This window comes from Anopheles bellator, chromosome 1 (assembly GCF_943735745.2).
Source record: "Anopheles bellator chromosome 1, idAnoBellAS_SP24_06.2, whole genome shotgun sequence".
Taxonomy (NCBI): Eukaryota; Metazoa; Arthropoda; class Insecta; order Diptera; family Culicidae; genus Anopheles; species Anopheles bellator.
In genome coordinates, this window is record NC_071285.1 from 5,207,226 (window position 1) to 5,229,601 (window position 22,376).

At 48.6% G+C, this 22,376-nt stretch overlaps 7 protein-coding genes and 1 long non-coding RNA gene across 8 annotated transcripts in view; 5 read left to right on the forward strand and 3 right to left on the reverse strand.

The window, feature by feature from the left end:
• Nucleotides 1-3,695, forward strand: part of LOC131206827 (cell adhesion molecule Dscam2) — a 43,195-nt gene extending 39,500 nt beyond the window's left edge. Inside the window, exons 15-21 of the mRNA XM_058199453.1 lie at nucleotides 182-304; nucleotides 881-1,083; nucleotides 1,189-1,290; nucleotides 1,356-1,671; nucleotides 1,916-1,927; nucleotides 2,842-2,899; nucleotides 3,608-3,695. Coding sequence (XP_058055436.1) covers nucleotides 182-304; nucleotides 881-1,083; nucleotides 1,189-1,290; nucleotides 1,356-1,671; nucleotides 1,916-1,927; nucleotides 2,842-2,899; nucleotides 3,608-3,695 — 902 coding nt within the window. The remainder of the gene's footprint in view (nucleotides 1-181; nucleotides 305-880; nucleotides 1,084-1,188; nucleotides 1,291-1,355; nucleotides 1,672-1,915; nucleotides 1,928-2,841; nucleotides 2,900-3,607) is intronic.
• A 4,429-nt stretch (nucleotides 3,696-8,124) lies between these two features.
• LOC131205281 (uncharacterized) lies at nucleotides 8,125-9,435 on the forward strand. Its single transcript, XR_009156737.1, has 3 exons — nucleotides 8,125-8,883; nucleotides 8,952-9,128; nucleotides 9,205-9,435. It is a non-coding gene; the product is annotated as an uncharacterized LOC131205281 (long non-coding RNA).
• A 313-nt stretch (nucleotides 9,436-9,748) lies between these two features.
• LOC131209790 (uncharacterized) lies at nucleotides 9,749-11,104 on the reverse strand. Its single transcript, XM_058202933.1, has 3 exons — nucleotides 10,553-11,104; nucleotides 10,223-10,481; nucleotides 9,749-10,159 (listed from the first exon to the last, which is right to left on the reverse strand). Exons 1-3 carry the CDS (start codon nucleotides 11,089-11,091, stop codon nucleotides 9,863-9,865), a joined length of 1,095 nt encoding a protein of 364 aa, XP_058058916.1. The 5' UTR covers nucleotides 11,092-11,104; the 3' UTR covers nucleotides 9,749-9,862.
• A 397-nt stretch (nucleotides 11,105-11,501) lies between these two features.
• On the reverse strand, nucleotides 11,502-12,930 carry LOC131216277 (WD repeat-containing protein 74). The gene is made up of 3 exons (XM_058210728.1): nucleotides 12,794-12,930; nucleotides 11,708-12,719; nucleotides 11,502-11,643 (listed from the first exon to the last, which is right to left on the reverse strand). The coding sequence occupies exons 1-3, from the start codon at nucleotides 12,879-12,881 to the stop codon at nucleotides 11,535-11,537; spliced, it is 1,209 nt and encodes a 402-aa protein (XP_058066711.1). The 5' UTR covers nucleotides 12,882-12,930; the 3' UTR covers nucleotides 11,502-11,534.
• A 389-nt stretch (nucleotides 12,931-13,319) lies between these two features.
• LOC131207105 (uncharacterized) lies at nucleotides 13,320-14,297 on the reverse strand. Its single transcript, XM_058199751.1, has 4 exons — nucleotides 14,003-14,297; nucleotides 13,740-13,906; nucleotides 13,473-13,658; nucleotides 13,320-13,337 (listed from the first exon to the last, which is right to left on the reverse strand). The coding sequence occupies exons 1-4, from the start codon at nucleotides 14,295-14,297 to the stop codon at nucleotides 13,320-13,322; spliced, it is 666 nt and encodes a 221-aa protein (XP_058055734.1).
• Nucleotides 14,298-15,420: 1,123 nt separating this feature from the next.
• Nucleotides 15,421-17,214, forward strand: LOC131216644 (uncharacterized). Its single transcript, XM_058211193.1, has 5 exons — nucleotides 15,421-15,477; nucleotides 15,539-16,381; nucleotides 16,449-16,715; nucleotides 16,785-16,949; nucleotides 17,020-17,214. Exons 1-5 carry the CDS (start codon nucleotides 15,457-15,459, stop codon nucleotides 17,212-17,214), a joined length of 1,491 nt encoding a protein of 496 aa, XP_058067176.1. The 5' UTR covers nucleotides 15,421-15,456.
• Nucleotides 17,215-18,388: 1,174 nt separating this feature from the next.
• On the forward strand, nucleotides 18,389-20,601 carry LOC131208509 (bifunctional methylenetetrahydrofolate dehydrogenase/cyclohydrolase, mitochondrial). Its single transcript, XM_058201287.1, has 4 exons — nucleotides 18,389-18,947; nucleotides 19,405-19,579; nucleotides 19,650-20,268; nucleotides 20,342-20,601. The coding sequence occupies exons 1-4, from the start codon at nucleotides 18,448-18,450 to the stop codon at nucleotides 20,476-20,478; spliced, it is 1,431 nt and encodes a 476-aa protein (XP_058057270.1). The 5' UTR covers nucleotides 18,389-18,447; the 3' UTR covers nucleotides 20,479-20,601.
• Nucleotides 20,602-21,030: 429 nt separating this feature from the next.
• Nucleotides 21,031-22,205, forward strand: LOC131214798 (signal peptidase complex subunit 3). The gene is made up of 3 exons (XM_058209133.1): nucleotides 21,031-21,386; nucleotides 21,471-21,737; nucleotides 21,819-22,205. Exons 1-3 carry the CDS (start codon nucleotides 21,244-21,246, stop codon nucleotides 21,946-21,948), a joined length of 540 nt encoding a protein of 179 aa, XP_058065116.1. The 5' UTR covers nucleotides 21,031-21,243; the 3' UTR covers nucleotides 21,949-22,205.
• Nucleotides 22,206-22,376: the final 171 nt, after the last annotated feature.

Sequence of the window (22,376 nt, forward strand, 5' to 3'; positions counted from 1 at the left end):
ATGTGCTGCTTGCGTTCCTCTCTCCTTGGCTTGAGTATTCAATTCAATTCAATAAATAGTTATTTATTTGCTCGATCAGTTTGCTTCATCATCCAGTTGTAGATGGCGATGCGTAACTCGTTTAAGTTTTAACACCTTCCATGTCATATTATTGAACATGATTTGTATTGTATCAAATTAGGCCATAATCCCTCCATAAAATCCAATCATACCACTTGGGACCCGCGACGGCCGTTGTACGAGGAGCTGAAGAAGGCTCCACCGCCACTGCCACGACGTTTCAACCATCCTCCGGCGTGTTACGGTAAAGTCCTACTGGTCTTTTATAATTTTGTTTTTTGTTTTATTTTACTAAGTTTGGATTAAGTTTCCTCATCGGCGCATCATTTCCGTAGTTCTTTGGTTCCCATTGTTTCCACTTTGTTCCTCATCTTATGGTTGATATGCTTGCTGAAACATACATTAATCATAACCACATATTTCATCGATTGTATGTCTTTCTCTCATTATCTCTTCCTGTAATTGTTCCTCATAAAATCACTCGATGTGCGTTTCGTGTACAAACACAATCGGATAATCGAATCGAAATTACACTGCATCAATCACGCAAACTCTGTCTCTCACTGTCACTGTCTGTCTGTCTCTCTGTCGTTGACCTATCGGGCGTATGAGTAGAAAAGGGTAAGGTTACAAACTAATGTGTGGTTCTGGCGTGGAAAGAAACTAATTTCTATTTGTAGCTACACTTACACTAACCGCAACATCCTACTAGAACCCAGAAGAAAGAGTGCCATACTAACAAGCACGCGTTTGGAAACCTTGTTCCTCGATCCGTTTTTGAATGACGTTTGTTTCGAAATCCCACTTTCCGCGTCCGCAGGTATGGAGGATGAAATTTGCCCGTACGCAACGTTCCACCTGCTGGGCTTCCGTGAGGAGATGGACCCGACGAAGGCAATGAACTTCCAGACGTTCCCGCACCAGAACGGAATGGGCGGCCCGGGTCACATGGGCACGATGGGCTCGAACATGGCGATGCAGGTGCCCAGCCATGTCCATTCCCGCTCCGGTTCACAGTCAATGGTAATGCCCCACGCAACCAGTGTGTTGTTCACCGCTCCGTCCGGTGACGATTCGTCGGTTGGTCATGCGAGAATAATGAGTTCCTAATGTTTTTAGCCACGCCAGAACCGGTACGCGCGCAAGAACAGCCAGGGTGGCCAGAGTAGCATCTACACCCCGGCCCCGGAGTATGACGATCCGGCCAACTGCGCCGAGGAAGATCAATACGTAAGCAAGCCAAGCGGTCTCGCCGAAACCGCAACGTTACGCTTCTAACATCTCGGTTCTTGCAGAGACGATACACGCGCATCAACTCCCAGGGCGGTTCCATGTACTGTGGCCCGGGACCCGAGTACGATGATCCGGCCAACTGCGCCCCCGAAGATGATCAGTACGGTTCGCAGTACGGTGGCAACTATGGCACACCGTACGAACATTACGGCTCCCGGGGCTCCGTTGGCCGTCGGAGCGTAGGTTCGCCGGAACCTCCGCCGCCGCCACCGCGCAATCACGATACGAGCAACTCGTCGTTTAACGATTCGAAGGAAAGCAACGAAATTTCCGAAGCCGAATGCGATCGCGATAATGGACCGCGCGGAAACTATGGAGGTAAGTTGGGGGGATAAAGATCCGATAAGCGTTGGATCCGTTGGGGTGTGAAATGAATGTGGCACACGTGCCGCACCTGTTGGCAAAAGGCCCACATTCGACGGAGGATGCCCTAGCTGCGTCTCTAATACCGGGTTTTGTTTGATTTCTCTTCGATACCTTCCTACCATGGTGCTACCCTACCACGTGGTCTGCGGGCTTCGTTCCCATTCACTCTGTTTTGAACCCCCCGATGATGCCACAGAGCCATCCGAGGGTGAGTCGATGGCGTACTAATTGTGTCTCCAGTATTTGCCTTTTCACTAGTGCAACCTCTCTGCAACCACCACCACCTGTGACCACTAGTTCTAGTTCCGTTCCTTGATGCTCTCACACAGCATTGCGCGTTCTGTTGCTGTTTCAAGTTTTTGCATCCCGATCATACCCCGATCATCACAGCCCGCACATCATCATGTTTCACGTTGTCATAAGCGCATCGCCGGACAGTTGGCCACACATTGTGCGTTGCGAACATACTTTTTCGTGATTGACCAGTCCGCAGACGGGCCGCAGATTGGCGCTGCCTTGTGGGCGCCTACAAGGAGTAGATCTTTGAATAGTTACCATCTAAACGATAAGCAAAGCGAACCGCTACCGCTCTCCTAAGGCCGGCAGTATGTTGTGTGGCGGTGCCTAAAAACTATGTGTTCTAACATTCAACCCCTTGTGTGCCTCTGTGTCATCTTCCCATCGATCATCTATGTTTTTGTAAGCTTACAAGCCCCATACCGTGTCATACCGTAAACTTCGGCTTAATCCGTTCAGGTTGTAATAGTACTGTTCCGATTATCAGTAATTGACTCTTCCTGTGAATGGTTGTGTTCTAATTGCATCCCCGGTGTTCATTACCTCTTTCTTGAGCATGCGTTTTGTGTGTACTTTTGTGTTGAAGACTTTACAGGTTATCATTTCTTCGGTGTGTTTTGTGCTTATGCGGCAAAATGCTAATTCACCGGACCATCACCACCGCCTGACTGCTGACCCAGTTTTCCCATTTTTGCTACCTGCTTCCTACCCCTTGGAATGTGTTATAATTTACTTCCTTCTTTTTTTCTACTCTTTTGTCCACGTGTCCCAACTCGTGTGTTCGTCATTGTAAATCGAAATATATTTTTACAAAACCACAAACAGCCACTTCGAAATCCAACGATGCTGGTAATGCGGAGGAAACAGAAAAGTTACTGAAAAGGTAATTATGGTTTTGTGTTTGTGCGAATGTAGATTGGGTACCCCCGGGGGGCTCTTAACATATAAGTAGTGTGCTTGTTTCTAATCGGTCCTGTACTCTAACTTAAAAAGTAAAACGAATGTAAAAATCACTCTATTAACACTAACGGTTACTCAACGGGCAACAACGAGCTAAAAGTAAATAACGGTAATTTTGAGCTCTTTACATACTTCTAAGCTGCTTGTTTCTACCATGTTTTGCGTATGTGTGCGTATGTGTTGGCGTGTGAGTTTGAGTTCTAATCTCTTTCGTTTTGTTTCTAACATTGTTTACTGTACTGCTAGTTGTTGAATAGATTTTTCTTCAATACTTTAACCCACTGTCTGTCGTTTGTCTCTCAACGAGAGAGAGAGAGATATATTCACCCCGCAAAGAAAACGTACCGAGCGATAGGCTAAAGCGTGTTCGATGCTGCAAGAGAGCAACGTACGAGTGCCACCACCTCCTGACTAATAAGCCGCGTGATGTAATAGCCTGTAAGGGACACTAATCCTCCGCGATTTCTCACTGTAAAGCGTTTCGCATCGCATCCCGTAAATTGCAGCTCTCTCTCTGTTTCCCTTACCCAGGACCGCTACGGGAGCAAAATGCTAATGAACGTTCTGCTTTTCTTTTCCATCCTCGACTCGTCGCTCTCCGGTGGAATTGCCCTCGGACGGACGGAGACAGAAACGAAGTCAAACCCAAGTACACCAAACAAACAGCAGCAGCCCCCGGTGGCACCGGACTCACAGCCTACGATACTATGGCAGTGTAATCTGTAAGCCCAGTCCAAGCTTACGGGTAGAGAGGAGGAGGTTGACCACCACAACAACCTCCCCGACGTGGCCGCGCAGGAGATGAGATATACGTAGACGTGTGGACGCGTGGCGTTGTCTTCGCGGCAAACGCCTTTGCAGGGACGCGTGATTTGGCATGTGCTGTGTGCGCGGGGAGACGCAGCGGCGGCAACGCATGAATTTATGTATTTATGTTTCTCTTTTCTACCGTGGACAACGTTTCAACCGAACTCCTTTTTAGTGCGTAAGTGCGACGGATAGAGTTATTTTACCATGATTTCTCTAGCGTGTAAATGTGAAACAACTCCTGTGAGCAACAAACGGACGGCAAGAAGCCCAAACTAACCCAACGGCAACCATCCTAGCCGTTTTCTAATACACCAAATCATCATTTTTTAAGACGTAGGCGTAGTGGCCGCGTAGTGGGACGCTGTTTGAATTTTTACACTGAGATTAAATTGTATTTCTTAAGAACGGCGGCGTGCGGCGGAGCAGAATAGGAAGGACGCGAACGCGAACAAGGAACGCATCCTTTACACCACCAGCGCACGCACATGCTCAGTCACCAAAAAAGGCGAAAATTAAGAGTAGGAGGTATGAGAAGTGTATGAATATAAACCTATTGTTCCAGCATATAGAAATGAATAATCAGTACCACCCCTTGGCCCCCACACAACGATGTAGGATGCCGAGCCCCCCGAGCCGCCGCCGAGCCGCCCGCTCGTTTTGTGATTCGATGGCAAGGTTATGCACAAAAACTATTGTATACCTTTTTTACAATATTTGCATTTGCATGGCACCCGCGCGTTAGACCGAGTAACCGAATCCTACTAAGCTTGACGGCAGGAGCGCGCCCACCTGAACCCACCCCACCGTGTGTTGCAGGTGTTTTTACCATCTCCCGGCCACCAAGCAGGGATAGAGTGTGGCCCTCGCTTACTTATCTTGGGGTTGGAAACCACAATCCATGAGCCGGGACGCGGGAACAAAGCAGAGAGCACGGCGGCGCGCGTGGAACGCGGAAAAGGCCCGGGGGGACCAAGCATGGATTATTACCGTACCATTCTTGATATATTATGATATAAAAAGACTCACCACACCGTAATGCGCATATACATATATATATTGTCTTCTCATATACAAACCAGTAATGAACCACCCGATGCGGCGATGCATACGCAAATACGAGCGAACGCTACCCTCAAGAGAATGATAATGTATGTCTAGCGTGTAAGGGGACTTCGAGTTTGGCACAATTATATAGTAAAACCTTAAAATTACGGACTACACTAGGTGGGAAAATGAATTGAAGAGTTAGAGACAGAGACAGCAGAGAGAGAGAGAGAGAAAGTGTTGCTCGGACGGAACTAGAGACGAGAGTGTGTCGCCACCCTATTGAATCGATGTTCGGTTGACTGCGGGCAATGGCACGAAGTGGTGGACACTTTCTCCGACGACGTAAACGCGTGTAGCCAGCTATTCTTCTTCCACTTATACACGCACTCTACTGCAAAGTCTGATCGGAGCGCCGGAAGAGGATCGCCCGAGCACTCGCCACCACACCGTGAACCGTTATCATTTCCGGCTCCGGGGGGTTCGAATTTCCGATAGTTTACCTTCGCTAGAGAAGCCTCGGTTTCGGTCACAACACACAGACACGGTTAATGCTACTAGTAAGTTGAATTGCGCACCACAAGTCCCGTACAGTAGCTAGGTTTAAACAAATTCAACAAAACGGCCACAGCGATCGGTTCCCTCGGTTTGAGCTGAGGCGATGCGGGACCGGACGCGGAACCCCAGGGCCAAGACTAAACATGTTTGCTCAACAACTTATCGTGAATGTGGTTTTTGTTTGAGTAGAGCCCCCGAAGCGAGTTTTAGTTCGGCGCCCCGTCACTAACCGGGCCGGGCTCACGCGTGCTGAGTGTTGCTGCTGTGGACCGCTTTCTTGCGGTGGTGGCCCCTACCCAGAGTGTGACGTCCGGTTGCTCGACAGATTTCCTCTCCGACGTTTAGCTCCGACCAAATTCTCAAGACTTTTTTAAAACTCTTGTATGCGTACTCATTTTTAAGTAATTCGTAACAACGCACCGTACGGGGAGCATATTGAATGCTGTGTTTGTCTAGCACACAAACTAACCAAAAAGAAAAGCGGGGGAATCCCTTTTTACGGATTATCCTTTAAGAACCACGCCGCGTATATAGCACCGTATCATTATTATTGGCAAAGCTCTAAACCTCTCTTAGAATCGACGACGACGGGGAGGACACGTTTGTTGCTCTCGCCGAAGCATAATAGATCCTAACGGGATAGGTTCGTCGTTCATGCTTTCAGCTTTTAGGTGCTCGTTTGCCTCCGTGAAGGGGGCCATTGCCATTGCCATTCCGTATGCAGGTTTTATCTTATTCGTCACCCACCATAACCACCGTTCGTTTGCCAATACCCCCCGCAAAAACATCATGAGTGTAGAGAAGCTGATTTATTTGTAAAAGTGAAAATAGGACAGCGACGAGGACGAGCCAGATGAGCAGCTTCCAAAGTAAATGTCGTGTTTTCATTGTCTTGATAAAGAATTAAAAATGGAACGTCACTATCAATGTTAAAATTTAAAACAAAAATATGAAATAGCGATCACGTAAAGCAACACTACTCTCTTCTATATAACAAAAATTGGTGGAAATCAGGCAAAGGTCAGGCTAGATCAGTTTAGGTGGTGGAACAGAACCGGTTCAGAACCGCAGCGCTTGTAGTTTCACGTTGATCGTAAGCCTCCATTGGGTTCAAGTTCTGTACAAGTGACTAAGCACTGGGGGGTTTCTGTGTTAAGGAGTCCCGTTTTTAAGTGTTTTCTTTGTTTGGTGCACACTCAAAGCTACACACATTACGAGTCGCTTTTAACACACATTCTAGTCACATTCAGCGTCCAGTGTATTGATCGAAATTTCCGACAGTAATCCTACTCTATGTGTAAAGCGAGTGAGATCGAAAATGATTCGTGAGTTGAGTTAATGCCCCGACAGTGCCATATTTTACCGTTTACTCTGCGTCACTCCTTGGAACCAGGTGCAAACGAATCTCCTCCGAATTCGCCTGGGGTGCGTTTTCGTTTAGTGGGCTTTATTCAAACACTTTATTAACGCGGGCTCCTAATGCTTCAGCCCAGTGCTTACGATCACGAACTGCGCGATCGCGAATGCGGATGCGAACGCACAAAAGCGAAACAAATCAAAATTACGCAACATCTGGTGTACAAAGTACCGAAGCACACGAGAGCAGAACACAAAAATGCATCCAAACATAAGGCAAAGCGTGTCACGAACCGTTGCATCAAAGACGATCAATTCGTAAGATCATTTTCGTATCGATGGCTTTGAATTTTTACCTCTTCTGCCATAAATAGAGAGAGAGAGAGAGAGAGAGAGACAGATAGAATTTGAGCTTTTGAGTTGGTTTGGTTTCGTCAAGAACGCGAACGCGTTTCTGTGCTTCGTTTTCAGGCATCGTACACGAATTTTTAAACTCAAATTTAATCGAAATGCATCACAGAAAACCATCACGCTTTAGTATAATCTATAAATTAATTAATCACTCTCTCTCTCTCCTACAACCAGGATGTGTGAACAGCTATTTAGGAGTATGAAGAAATAGTAGAGCTGATTCGTTTTCGCTAGGTAAGGTTTGCATATTCAATAACTTAAAAACAAGAGGTGTGCAAAATTGCAAAGGTACCGCAAACGAATGGAGTGCCGTGCGTGAATGGTAACATTTTGCAAAATAACCAGAATTAATGTAGTGATAAAACCGCTTGCTTCCCACTAAAGAACAAACAAAAACCATGAATAGTAGGAAACTACGCGCCGCCGGAAGGAGATTTAAATGAAAGCAAGTAAGCGTAAATCCATACCACTTTGATTATTAGCAACTAACGAATGAAAAACAAACAACAGTAATAAGCGTATGAAATTTAATCTTAAACAATTAATAGTAATCCGAGAAACCAAATACACAGACACACGCACACACACACACCCAAACAGATACAGACATGCAAACACTATTGGAAATAGGCAGCCAAAATCAACTATGAACTTATACAAATGTTGCAAAAACCGAACTCAAAATTACGGTGTTATGCCAAAAACGGTGAGGAAACTTCAAAAACTACTCAACATAAACTACCAGTAAAGAAAAACATACAAAATCTTTCAAATAAAAATAGTAAAACCAATCAAGTGCAACGGTTCTTATTCTGGTTACAAATCTTGAATTATTTAATTGTTTGGTGCGTCATCCTGACAGCACCTATTTAAATGTCAAATAACTCCGCCCTTTTGACAGATCAGTCAGACTCTTTGCCATGGATCAACTTACGGCATCACAGCGGGCCGAAATTGTGGCGCTCTACATTGAAAACGATCGGTCAATGGTGAAAACTGTGCGTGCTTATCGTAAGAAACATGGCCGGCATTCGGCGCCTTCGGCCAACACAATTCGCACTTTGGCGAAAAATTTCTTTGAATTCGGGTCCGTAGCTAATCGCCCGCGTCCGATTCCGCCGCGTCCGCGACGCTCCAAGGAAGTTGTTGAAGCGGTTAGAAAAAGTGTTGCCGAACAACCAAGTCTGTCGTATCGCCGTCGTGCTCAGGCGCTGAACGTGAATCCATCCAAGAAGAATTGTGAAGGACGATCTTACCGGTGGTCCCGCTGATCCCGCCAGCACCGCCGATCTCCCGGAAGCCCAGCAGCGCAGTGGCGTGCAGATTGGCGGAGACGGAGCTGTAGTTGCGGCGCGTCAGGATCGGCGCGGACAGACGATCCATCGACGGAAGGGTCGGCCTCGGCGATCTACCCCTGGTGGCCTGGTGGTGACTGCCGGTCACTGTGAGAATGTCACTGCTGACCGATAACCGTCCCGGTGCGACGTCCACCGCCGTCGCCGCCGCCAAAACCGATTCCTGTTCCATCGCTCGACTTTGGCGCGCAACCCGTGCGAATTTCTTCATCGGTTAGAAAGAAAGAAACATAAGCTGGAGTGCAAAGAGCAAGGCCTACGAAAGCCATTGATTCGCTCCGGCAATGCCAAGGGACACGCTATCACCATACGAGCCAAACCAGATTCGTAAAACTCGGGACCTCGGGATGCCGTGGAGTGCTGCAGCTGCCAGGTAAGCCTTGGTGACGTAGTGGCACAATGGGTAATAATTTTTTTTCAAATTGTTGATGTTTTTTGCAGTTCGGAACGAGATCAGCCCCCGAAATGCCGATCGTGAGCTGGCGAACTGATTAAACAAGATTGTTCCATCCAGAAACGCCGGCAAACTACGATCGTCTCGAAGCGCGTACCTTGCCCTGCTACAATCACAGGAAGGTAGATGCTTATCAACGGTTCCGGATTGATTGTGATTCCACGGTTCGTTTTCCGAGTTTCCGGCCGATTTTTCGGCAACATGATGCCAGAATGTTAACGTGTCTCATCATCGTTACAGTGCAGGTTAACCCGTTTCGTGGCACTCGACGGACGTTACACGGACCCAGCTGTGTCAGAAGTGGCTTGTAGTTTGCCTCCGGCTGATAGTCTTCGGCGTTGGTCCAGTTCCGAAGATACCCAGAGCCGCTTCGCAGTCGGAGATAGGTTGAAGCCCATCTTAGAGGGGGCACCCTGAGCGTTAGTGCGCCCCGTCGGTAGTCCTAAGCGTAAAAAATTGGCAGTATTAAAAACAGAATAGAAAACTGGGAAGCCCATTGCGTATGGGACCCGCAATTTTGTGTTGTTAATACCTCAGTTACCACAGTAACCACAGGTTGTAGTTAATACCTCAGTTAGTTAGTATTCGTTAATATTGGTTAAAAATGCTCTGCGTTTTGGCGAAAAATTTCTTCAAAAGGTTCTCGGGACCTAAAACATTATTTTTGTGAAGGTAACATAAGCAAAGCTTACCACTCTCCGGCAACATTTTCAGCCATTTAACGCCGTGATTAGTAACGGGTTTTCGGATTATTTTCCCACAGTTACAAGACACTGTATTTGTAGTTTGTTTTTCAATTGATTCAATAACTTTCATCTCCGATGCGAACTTTATGCTTTTGTAACACAAACCTAATGGAGCATTTTCCATTGAATCGGAAACGATCGGATCGAGGGGTCTACAGCTTGCTGTAGTACTCCTCGTGTACTATGTAGTTTTTGGAAATGTCCGCGATCGTGTTGCAGCCAACGAGGGCCATGGTGAGGTCCAGTTCCATCCTCAAGATGCCGAGCACGTTCTCAACGCCCCGCTGCCCATCCACCGCCAGCCCCCACACGGCCGGGCGGCCGAAGAAGACCATCCGTGCACCGAGAGCCAGAGCCTTGAAAACGTCCGTCCCCTGGGTGATTCCTCCGTCCAGAAATATCTCCACCCGTCCCCCGACCGCCTTCACTATCTCCGGCAGGGCTTCGATCTGCAACAACAGGGAAGGACGGTGGTTGAAACGGGCTCAGTGCCGCGGCGGGCGTATCCTTACCGAAGCGGGAACCGAGTCTACTTGGCGGGCACCGTGGTTGGAAACGAAAACTCCGTGCACCCCCAGATCAGCCGCAATTATGGCGTCTTCCCGCGTCAGTATACCCTTGACCACGACGGGCAGTTTGGTGAAACCGAGCAGCCACTTCACGTCGTCCCAGGACAGGGCCGGGTCCAGCTGGGCGGCAATGTACTCATTGATACCCGAGCCACCCTGGCTGTGAACGCCGGTTGCCGCTTTCCCGACAAAATTGGCAATCCTGAAAAACGGTTCAGCGTTCAAAGTCGGTCAACTCTGGGGTACACCCCGTACCGAACCGAGCGTCCTTACGTCAGATGCGGTGGCAGCGAAAACCTGTTACGCATATCGGACCTTCGCAGACCGAACAACGGGGCGTCCACCGTCAGCACGATCGCCCGAAAGCCGGCCTTTTCCGCACGGCGAACCAGCAACTCGGTGAGGCTGCGATCGCGGTAGATGTACAGCTGGAACCACTTCACCGATTCGGGCGTCGCACTGGCCACCTCCTCGATCGAGGTGGTGCTGATGGTGCTGAGGATGATCGGTACGCGCTGGCTGGCCGCGGCCCGTGCATTCGCCACCTCACCGTCCGGATGGGCCATCCGTTGCATGGCGGTCGGCGAGATGCCGATCGGCATCGAAAACCGCTCACCGAACACGGTGCAGGACAGGTCGCGCTCGTTGGCACCCTGCAACATCCGCGGCCGAATGCGCAACCGATCGAAGCCGGTTCGATTCAAGCGCAGCGACAGTTCGTCCCCTGCGCCACTGCGGAAGTAGTCGAGCGCAGTCCGGGGGATGATTTCGTGCGCTCGCGCCTCGTAGTCACGGATCGACACCAGGGCCATGGTTGAAGATGAACTGATGGGGCTAGGTTAAGACTCCAGTAGAGGACGACCCGTGTCGACGGCGCCCGTCGTCGGCGCAAGATAAGCGAAAGATGGACAATTGGACAATTGTTTACAAGCCGCGCTTGATAACTGATAAGGAGAGTAGCCACCGTCGGCGTGAGACAATTTATTGCACCGAGGCGCTTCACCGAGGATTGGTGCAGCGTCACATGGTCTGTGCAATTTTTTGCGAAATGTTTGTCCAATTCTACGCAATCCGCATGTACTTTCGACGGCACGGCTGATAACGCTTAGATTGTGTAACTGACCATCTGGCTTGGCTACACTGCAACCGTTTTTTTTAAGTTTATGGACCTCTCTTTGTGAATATCCAATTTGAATATTAAAAAGTTCACTCCAAAAGTAAGTGGGTCGCAATAAAGAACTCCAACGTACGTTTATTAGTTACTTTTGGTGGATTTTTTCTTCTTCTGACCAAGGCTCGCGGGTTCCCTTGTCGAATCTCCGCTCTCTGCAGCTTTCCGCTTGTTGGATTGAGCAGCGCGTTCGCTAAAAAGACACAACAGATCCGCAGTTAGAACCCCAAGCAAAACATGGAATCGGTTTTACGCACTTCACGGTGGGCATGTTGGAGAACAGTTCCTCATACTCAGCATCGGACGCATTCGTATCTTCGACGATCTCAATCTCATCGTCGTCCTCGGCCCGCTTGGACTCCCGTTCCTGCCGCTCCCGGTATTGCGCGATCAGCACATGGGTCGGTTTGGATTTCACGTAACAGCGGTACTCCAGGGCCGTGCGTTGTGTATGGTGAACGCGGACGTACCGATCGAGACAACCGGTAAGCAGGTGCTGTCCAGTAGGATCCACGCGGATCGCACTGACCGTGCCGGTGAATCCTTTGTACACGTGGATGTGGCTCTTCATTTTGCGAACATCGAAAGCCCGGGCACCGAACGTTGTCGTCCCGGCGTACAGATGGTCACCGTGCGCTGCCAGACACGAGAACGACAGCTGATCGTCCGGATCGTCCGAGGTGAAGCCCTGCACGGGCCGTTTCTGTGGTCCCCGCGTATCGTACAGGCGTACGTAACCGTGGCGTGAGCAGGACGCGATCAGGTTGCGGTTCACAAACACCACATCGTTTTCCCAGACTGGCTGCTCCAGCTCGAGCATGTCCTTCCGGACGTTTTTGGCGCTAAACAGTACGGTCTGCGTTTCCAGGTCCCACAGTTTGATGATCTGTTTCAGTGCCTTGCCCCCCGTTACCATGCGGCTCGTTTCGTCGGGGCACAGGCGCAGCCGGGCCAGGTTTTCACCGACGCTAAACTCGACCGGCGTCGGATACTTCACAATCTGTACGGTGCCGTTGGCGGATCCAACCACGATACATTCACCACTGCGCCCGAGGCCCACCACCTCATCTTTGCCGGCCTCAAAGTTGGACGTGCACTGCTCTTCGAGCGTGTCAAACACCTTCACGAAGCGGTTCGTTCGACCGACCAGAATTTCCGTCCGCTCCGGGTTGCCAAACTCCAAGCACGTTATTTTGGACGTTTTGGTAAGCGTTTCGATCGGGTGCAGATTCTTCTGGGCGTACGGATCATCGGCGGACGCATTGATACCTGTATCGAGGATGGATCGGGAGAGGAAGGTTAACGGAACGCGCGAAAGCCGGTGCCGCTCGCTGGTCACTCACTTTTAAACGAGCCCGTGTGCGCCCCGACGTAGAAGATGTGTTTTTCGTCGTAAGACGCACACTTGGCGTTTACTGTTGAAAACTTCATCGTTCCGTTCCCCGTTCCAGAGGCAGAAAGAAGAAATTCACGGTTCAACCGAGCCCGGATCGCCCGCTCAGAAATCCTTGTAAACAATGCGGCATGGTCCCGGCACAGTTTTGACAGATGGTGTTACTGCTCCGAACCGTGCTGCCAAACGTAACTGATTGATAATCGTGTTTTAAAGTGAGCCAACTTTTTAACCTGCTAAAAGTACAAACTAGGAGCATAACTAACGAATTTCGGATTAGAATTTGATTCCACAATAGAGATTGTTCACAATTTTCGTTCAGAACCGCCCTTTCAACTTCAACTTTCCCATTCGAGCGGTACCATTTTGACAGCTCATCGAATCGGTACTGCTCGAAACGGTTTGAACCGTTCCACCAGACGTTCGTTACGATGGTTTGGCTAATTGCTAGAAACAAATCGCTAAATTTCACACGTTTATTTCACTCTGTAAATCTAATACGGGATGGGGATCAATTTGTAATCATTCGAAAGGTGTTGTCAGTTTTTAGCACTTCCGTCAACCCTAGCTTGTCGCGTTTGGGCGATTTTCTTCCGTCGATCGCCACCCAACTGAAGGAGACGACTTGCTCTGACGGTAGGACTCAGCTGTCCACGGTACGCGATATCGGGGTCACTCGGTGGGGAAATCTCTCTCCTTTTCCGTTTGCCCGCAGACACACCCAAGTGCAGCAGCACCGGATTGGCAACCAGGGCGGCCGCAATGCCTAGGAGCGTCGCTCCAGCCAGGGGCAACAGCACCGATCGGGTGAGGTCCTTAAATAAATGTTACGCGATCAGGTTCAAATTGCAAACACGATGAGTCAAGCTTTCCCTAGTGGAAACCGGTTGACTTACTTTGCCACCGTACGGATAGTTTAAGGAGTATCCCTGCCCATGAGGGCCGTACTCGTACGCCCCGTCGTAGTCCTGTACCCCGTAGACGGAAGGTCCCGCTGACCCATAGAATGGTCTGCGATCGTACGTGCCACCGGGTGTGTAGTAGCTTCCACCGCTAAACGTAGCTACAATTACGGAACCACGACAGAGGAGACAGTTAGCCTTACATTTAGTGTACACACGCAAACACCATCGCCTGTGATTCGATCACGAAAACGCACATGACCCTAGCCGGAATTTGTTTCCGTACGGCGGGCTGTTACCGGGGTATTTGTCCTCATAGCTGGTTATGAAGTCCTTTTTGTATCCTCCTACATTGCGATCGCGGTCGTCGTAATACTCGGACGCCGGAGACCACAAGCTTGATCCAGCGGTTTGTGTGTCTTTCGCTTTCCAATTCCGATCACCGTCGACGGAAATAACCGACTTGCTGTTCGCTATGCACCACACCGAGCCACTAAGCAAAAGCACTAAAACAGTAGTCGCTGTACCAGCGTGGCACCGGAAACGCTTCATTTTATGGTGCTTCCAGGCACATTTGCCTAACCCAGGGTGCGCGCGGATAGTACGCAATAAACTTTCACCAATCTTACTCGCTGCTCACTTTAGTCACTGTGGATGTTGAGTGCTGTTGGCCCGCCTGTTCCTCGGTTACTACTGCGCCGTGGCCCTGTCCAGCACAGCTCTTTTATAACGACATTTCGGCACATCCTTTGAACCACGGATTTTTAAACGGAGCACATATGACGAAAAGAGAAGACAATACATTCTATTGTTTGTTTTTTTTAAATGAAGAATAAAAGTTGGCCATCTTTCCCTGCGGTGTCTATTTCCTCTGCTGTGCCGCACGGTGTCAAAAGCATTAGCCCAATTTTTGACGACGAAAATTGTACGAATACGAATTAACGAAGCGCAGCGACGATTACGCCGAAATTGCGCACACTTTGCGCAAGTCAGCAGGTACCTTTTGGTGTTGGCACACGTTGCGTCGAGCTTGGCTAAACTCTGGAAGAATCGGAAGGCGGAAATCAGTCATCTTCATCTTAAAGGTTAATGTGACGGTCCGTGCGCTGCAGCCCGTGGCAGGCCCATTATTCGCACTCACCGCGGTGTGACGAAGTATTTGGGAGACCCGCAGGCTCCAGACAGTCATCGTAGCATTAGTTTCAAGGTTTTGCTGTTTCTCCCCCAGCATATAACTTTTCGTTAACCTTTTCCTTTAACTGTGACAACACAGACCTTACGGAAAGATTTTCATTCGCATTAACTGTGAAATGTTTTAAAAATGGCTCATTTTGTTTGATTTTATGGTCCCACGGTTTTTGTTTGTTTATGGTTTTTGTTTGTTATGGGATTTTATGGTTTGTTTGATTTTATGGATTTTTTTTGGTCCCACGGTTTTTAACACTCTCGAGTTAAGAAATAGGAATGATTTTAAAATGAAGCCTTCAAACCGATTCAGATTCAACCGGAAGAGCCCAGAAAGGAAAATCAACCGCGAAACAGCAAAGCAAACTTCCGGTGATCTCGCTGCCTTCGATTGACAGCTGTCCCTTCTGTTGTGACAGCTGTATCCGTGTGCGCCTTGTTTTGTTTCTATCGAGTATCGTGTCGGCGTTTTAACCAGCATTGAGGAGACGCGTTTCACTCGGAAGAAGTTTTACGAGCCACAATCATGTCCGACCTGCCAGACGAAGTGAGTAGCATTTGGTTCACATATCTGGACCGGTTATTTATCAACTAATTGTACTTTGCAGCTATGGTGCACAATATTTGACTACCTCGATCTGGTCACGCTGAAGGATGCGTCTCTGGTTTGTCGCCGATGGGCGGATCTTACCTTTTCGGGGAAACGGATGAATCGAGTGGCTCTTGATGGTTGTTTTTTTCCTGAAAGCAATCGAAATTATCGTCACGTTCGACTCGCCTATAGTTTGAAGACGAGGTTTGACGACTGGTGCCAGGTAGTACGCAAGTACAGTCCTTCGATAGTAACACTGGAAATCGAGATGTGTTCTTTCATCACCTCACTTGAGTTACAAACACTGCTCGCACATCTTCCCAGTTTATACCATTTAACGATTAGGAACGGTTTTAAAGAATGTACTGAATCGATTATACCCTATGAACTCCTACCAACGCTGAAATATCTGAGTTTTGATAAGAACCAGGACTCATCTGCGGCGGTTAGATTGTGCATGGCTGCGCCTAATTTGGAATGTCTTCACATGAACTGTACTGCTGCGCGAGAGTTAGATGTGTACCGACATTTCAGTGGCCAATTGAAGCTGGTTTATGTAGCATTCCTAACACCCAATTTTTATAATCCTTTTATGGAACTGAATTTTCCTTGTCTGGAAGAGTTGTCAATCTATGAAATGTTAGATGAGCCTGAGTATGATTTAGAGACAAGCCAAGAGTTCTTTCGAAGGCACACCTCCCTTCGGCGACTTTCCATCAAGAGCCATTTCATTCCCAATTCGTTGATTCAAATCATCACGGGCTACTGTGATCAACTGACACATTTATCGCTGAATTTTCGAATTCCAACGCGAGACGGTGGAACGTTTGGGTCACTGTCGCAACTAACTGGGCTCAAGGTAAGCAGACAATCGGTAAAATTATGGTTCTGGCGCGGTGTGATTTTATATTACCGTTTGTTTGCAGTATCTTAAGTTGGAAGGATATCTTGAGTCGGACATTTTTCAAGGATGTAATGCGATGCATTCACTCGAAACCATCGAGGTTGGTGAATTCCATTTGTTTTTTCCGGTGGAACTCTTACACAAGCTCTACACTGTGGCTCCACGGTTGACGTGCTTAAAATATGAACCAAACTGGTTGCCGGATACCACAGACAATGATCTTGTCCTACGATACATCTTTAGCAGTTTCCCGAAACTTACTCGTTTGACGCTGAGCGAGTATCCAGGCGTAAGAGGACAAGCGTAAGAGTGATGAATCAATCCGCCCATTTAAATTCGGTTTGATTTTCTTTTGCAGATGTGGCGAGAATTGGACTATTTGAAATTTGAAAGGTATTACATTGACAAATTGCGGAAGCTTCGGGAATTTGAAGTACGGTGTTGGTCTACGAAAACATGCAAAATTTATAAGTACTTCCCTCGCAACAATGTTCGCTACTTAGAAATAATCGGTCATGACCCGGTAAGTGACGGCTTAACGGAAGGCTGCAATAGTTGTAACTTAATGATCTTTTCGAAACATTTTCTTGCAGCTATTCTACAAACACAAGGTGCTGCCGCTCCATCACAATAAGCTCCAGCGATTGATCCTTGTTCCGTGCGACCGCAATGATTCCGAATCCTCTTTTGAATGGGTACACCGTTTGTTACCCAAAACCAGAATCTACGTGCGACGCTCGGTATGGCTGGAGAATCTGCATCAGGCGTGTTACGGTGGATTAGTATAACAAGATTCTGTATATACTGTATACTTCCACTACCGACTTCTGATTTAATAAAATGGCAGAGATATTTTCAACAATATGGTCGCCAATACTTTCCAGCGACTGAGCCCAGGGATCAAACAAGGATTTGCACGATTCTGTGGTGCAAGGTAACCTAGCAACGGCTTTGCCGGTTTTGTTGCAGTGCTGCCCATTTTCCGAGCAGTCAATCAAGTGACAGTTGGATGGAAATGCCGATGTGAATGTAAACAAATCAGTGTTTTCAGTTCAGTGTGTTCTTTGGTCCTGAATTGTACTTTCGTACGATTTCCTTGGTTAGATGTAAGTATTTTACGCACATACGCTCAGTGGAAACCACCTTTCCTGGCGATGACTAAAGAAGCGATTAACGTTCATTCGAGCTTCATGTCCTGATCGTCGGGCTTACTAACCCGTACAATAAAACTAACTAAAGGGAAAAGTGTGACTTACATGTGTTGATCTCTATTCTGTTTGGAATTTTGGGATAGTTTCGATAGTGATGTTCCGTGGGCTTCTGTGCTTTGTTCCACGATTCCATCCTGCGAAGGTCGCATGTCAAGCAATCAATTCAATGAAAACTTATTTATGGAAACGACCTACCAATTGTTTTCGTAGATCGTGTGAGATCGTAGCCATCCCTTGCTGTATCGATCGCGCGCACGAAGGGCGTGTTTTTCCTGGTGGCCAACGATGATGGTTGCTAACCAGCGCGGTTTGTTATCATCTGTCGATGCATACGTTGTTTAAGTGTTTACCATTAACAGCATGGCCATAAGGCATCCGACGCACGTGCTGTTCTCCTTGAGTCCCTGTTCTGTTGGCCTGTGCCTCTAATGGAATTTATTGTAAAACAATATACTGTAAATATTTTTAATCAATACTCACGAAACTAACAACATGTCAGATTGGCCATTGGTCTAAAAAATGAGGGAAGAGTTCAATCAATCAGTAACAGGGCTAGAATGATCGGTCAATGGCATAGTTTCCGTAAATCGCTATGCGTATGATCTTGTAGGGCTTTATTTTGGTTTGTCACAGTTCAATTTGACTAATAATGCCTCACTCATTTTGGTTTTTCGCTTCTTTTGTGTGATGGGACGATGAATCAGCTAACCAGTGTCGTTGTCCTCCGCATGCCCGCGATAGTATGGTGAAACGTCCCCAATAACAGGCCATTTCGACGAGTGACGATCATGCCAGGACTCTGAAACAAACATGATAAAGATGAGGCAGCTTGGGCCGGCCTTTCGCAAGCACTCCAGCAGCCGACCAGTAGCGGAATGCAGCCGGAGCGTCACGGCATCCGCTGGTTTATGTAGAGACAAACATAGATCTGCGTCAGCGAAAGCCTTTCGATGGGGGCTCGAGATTAAAAGCAATCGACAACAGACAAGCTGGTTCAGTACACACCCAGCATCCGTGATCGATAGTGGTAACTGTGTCAAGGCGGCGGAAAATCTTCCCGGAAGCGTTTGCCCATTGCTAAGCCTCGATCGATTGTGTAAAGTCATCCATCGTTGTGTCGATCTCGTTCAGCACAGCGCACCGGAGGAAGTCAATTGTGATAGTCCCCAGCCGATCCGAAGATCCTCGTTCCTTGCGCAGCTGCGTACCAAATCAGAATCAATGCTCGATAAATCTGTCAAAATCCCTCCGTCGGTGAATCAGCTTCAACGGAGATATCACTCATCAAGTATCAAAGATAATGACGACAGGTAAGAACACCCTCGAGTGTCTTCACGAGTCTGCGGTGTGTTTATCGTTGCTTCCTCAGCGCTGCCTGGTTTGATTTATTTCACCTTGGCCACCTCGGCGTTCATCAGCTAGTTGTGATAGCTCCACCATTGTTGTAACTGTGGTTTTTGTAGTACCTCGTGAACACGATCGCTTTGGCCTCTTTTTCTCCGAATATTCTGTAGCTGTAGAGTAGTTCTGCAACTTTAGAGTAGTTCTTTGTTCCGCTGTGTGTACCGTAATCTATACTGCTTTAATAACAACCGGCATCTACACTGTTTCCGGCATGACGATGCTATTCAGCTTTACATTGCTTAGCTTGGAAACTTCGCTTTACGATCGGGACTGAGGATCACGCACGCAGTGCTTGATGTGTTTTCTAGCGGATACCCAAACATTAAAGTGCCATGGTACTGATTCGTACTTTTTTCCAAACAGCAATTTTGCAATGGCCCAACTGATCGATGGTAAGCAAATAGCAGCCGACATTCGGGCAGAATTGCGGGAACAGGTGGAAAAATGGATGGCCAAGGGACATCGTGCCCCTCAGCTGACGGCAATACTGATCGGAGACGATCCGGCCAGTGCGACGTACGTGGCCAACAAGATGAAGGTATGTCATTACACGGAATGGCCTTCTGACTGAGTGCAATCAATAATTGATCGCGCCTTCGTGCTTGCAGGCCGCTAAAGATGTCGGAATTGTGAGTACGACCGAGTCGCACGGTTCGGACATTACCGAAGAGGTGCTGCTGGAGCGCATTCGCCAGCTGAACGAGGATGAGTCGGTGGACGGAATTTTGGTGCAGCTACCCCTGCCGGGACACATCAACGAGCGCAAGGTGTGCAACTTTGTGTCCTGCGATAAGGATGTCGATGGTTTCAACGAGCGCAACGTGGGACGTCTCTGCCTCGACATGAACACGCTCATTCCGTGCACCCCGCTGGGCGTGCAGGAACTTCTGAAGCGGGCCAACATTGAGACGTTCGGCAAAAACGCGGTGGTCGTGGGTCGATCGAAAAATGTGGGCATGCCTATCGCGATGCTGCTGCACGCCGATGGACGCAATGATACGTGTGCGATGGATGCCACCGTGACGATATGCCACAGGTTCACGCCACCGGAGCAGCTGAAACGGTTCTGCCAGAGCGCTGACATAATAGTGACGGCCACGGGCGTGCCGGGGCTCATCACGGCGGATATGGTGAAGCAAGGGGCGGCCGTGATCGACGTTGGCATTACGAAAGTGACGGACCCTGCCACGGGGAAAACTAAGCTGGTTGGAGACGTTGACTTTGACGGTAAGTATCCTTTGGAGCGATGTGAAAAAACGATGTGTGGCGTATAACACAGGATTCGTTCGTATTTTTGCAGAGGTTCGGAAGGTAGCCGGACACATTACACCGGTGCCCGGAGGCGTCGGTCCGATGACCGTGGCAATGTTGATGAAAAATACTTTCATTGCAGCCACAAACCTTGCCAAAAAGCAAACGAAGGCAGTTCAGAACTAGCCGCAGAAATGCCGGATGTGTAGCTTAGAAAGAATTAGGGTGCTTTAGGGGTGGCCGTGGCAGAGTAAACTATTATGCAGTATTCAACATAGAACGGGGCATCATCGCCGGGATAGCGAAAAAGTGGTTAACGATTTAATAAAAGTTTGAATATGATTGTTTTTGGTTTTGGACATTGTAATGGTTCATTAGAGGCATTATGTTGGCAGGAGGTTCAAACGAATAAAAGGCACAGAAATGCTAAATGCTTACCAACTTCCCGAGCTGCAGAGCTTGTACAGAACTATTCTTATCAACGGACTGTTATCGAAGCTGCTGGAGACACGCTTGCATTGCTGTGGGGATTGCAATTATTCAACAGGAATATTCTTGTAATATTATGGGCCCAGTAAATAACTTTTCGAACTAACTAAGCCGCAGCCTACTGACGTTAACAATCAATTGAAAAATTTCATCAGCCAAACACGATTCAAATCAAGTGTGCATTGGCGCTGTACATTTTCTTGTTGACATTTGTTGCTGTTTGTCTCTTTCGCTTCCCGGGCCGCGTTTGACAGTTGGTGGTTGCGTGTCGTTGCAAAGCTCACCTCACAGAACCCGCTAAAGACGGCCGGAACATTTCTCTCGATATTTTCGGCCACCGGTTTGTGCACTGTTTCGGGGACAAAGCGCCCAGGCTAGCGATTCGGACACAGTTTCGGTCCCCTTGGAACGCACTTCGAAAGACACGACCGCCGGCCGCCACCGAAGCACCGACCATCCGCGATGCACACGGTAATGACCCGCGGTAACGCCATCCTGGCGTACTCGCTCAGTGTGCTGTCCTTCCTCACGTTCTGCTGCTTCGCCTCGACGTTCTTCTACGACTATCGCACGGACGCCAAAATTAACACCGTCAAAGTGTTGGTGTAAGTATCCACTCCGTTGCTGCGGCCACGTAGCTGTTTGCGGCTCTTTTGCCTTTGCGGCTCGACTGATTCGCCTGTTTGCAGCAAAAACGTGCCAGACTTCAGTGCGTCGCGGGAGAAAAATGACCTCGGGTTCATCACGTTCGATCTGGGCACCGATCTGAACCCGCTCTTCAATTGGAACGTGAAGCAGCTGTTCCTGTACCTGACCGCCGAGTACACCACCGAGCAAAACACGCTCAACCAGGTGGTGCTGTGGGACAGGATTATCCTGCGAGGCGAGAACGCCAATCTGGACTTGAAAAACATGAACACAAAGTATTACTTCTGGGACGACGGCAACGGTTTGAAGTGAGTAAAGTGCCGCCGTACGGTGCGCTTCGCTTCGAGCACTGCATGATGCACGTTTTGTCCATTTGTCTGATCTCGCAGGGGACACCAAAACGTTACGCTGACCCTCTCGTGGAACATCATCCCCAACGCCGGTCTGCTGCCGAGTGTGTTCTCGCACGGGCAGCATTCGTTTAAGTTTCCCGAAGGCTACATCGCGTCCCCAGTTTAGTCGCCGCGGCCCGTCGTCGTCAGCGTCGGCTCCGGTACACCGGTACGTGGTCAGTGAATATTTGCGACGGCGGCGCGAAGAAGAACGCGAGGCCGACGAGCTCGCCCAGGTCATACCCGCCGCCACCAGCTCGATTGTGCTGTCGGTCTTCAACATATTTCAATGCGATCGCTAGCCGGATGAGAGAAAAGAAGGTCAACAGAGGAGAAACAAAACAACACAAAAAGGATGCGCGCATTTGCAATAAAAAGTGGACAAAACGGTACGATTTCCCGGGGTCAATTATTTGTAACGTTCGCAGCAACTCCCGCTGGGGCCCAAACGCGTGTAACCGGTTATCAAACACGGCATGCGTGCCGATCAACACGTACACTCGATCCTGCAAACAAACGGCAAACCGCTAGCTTGACAGCCCGTTCGTATGCTAG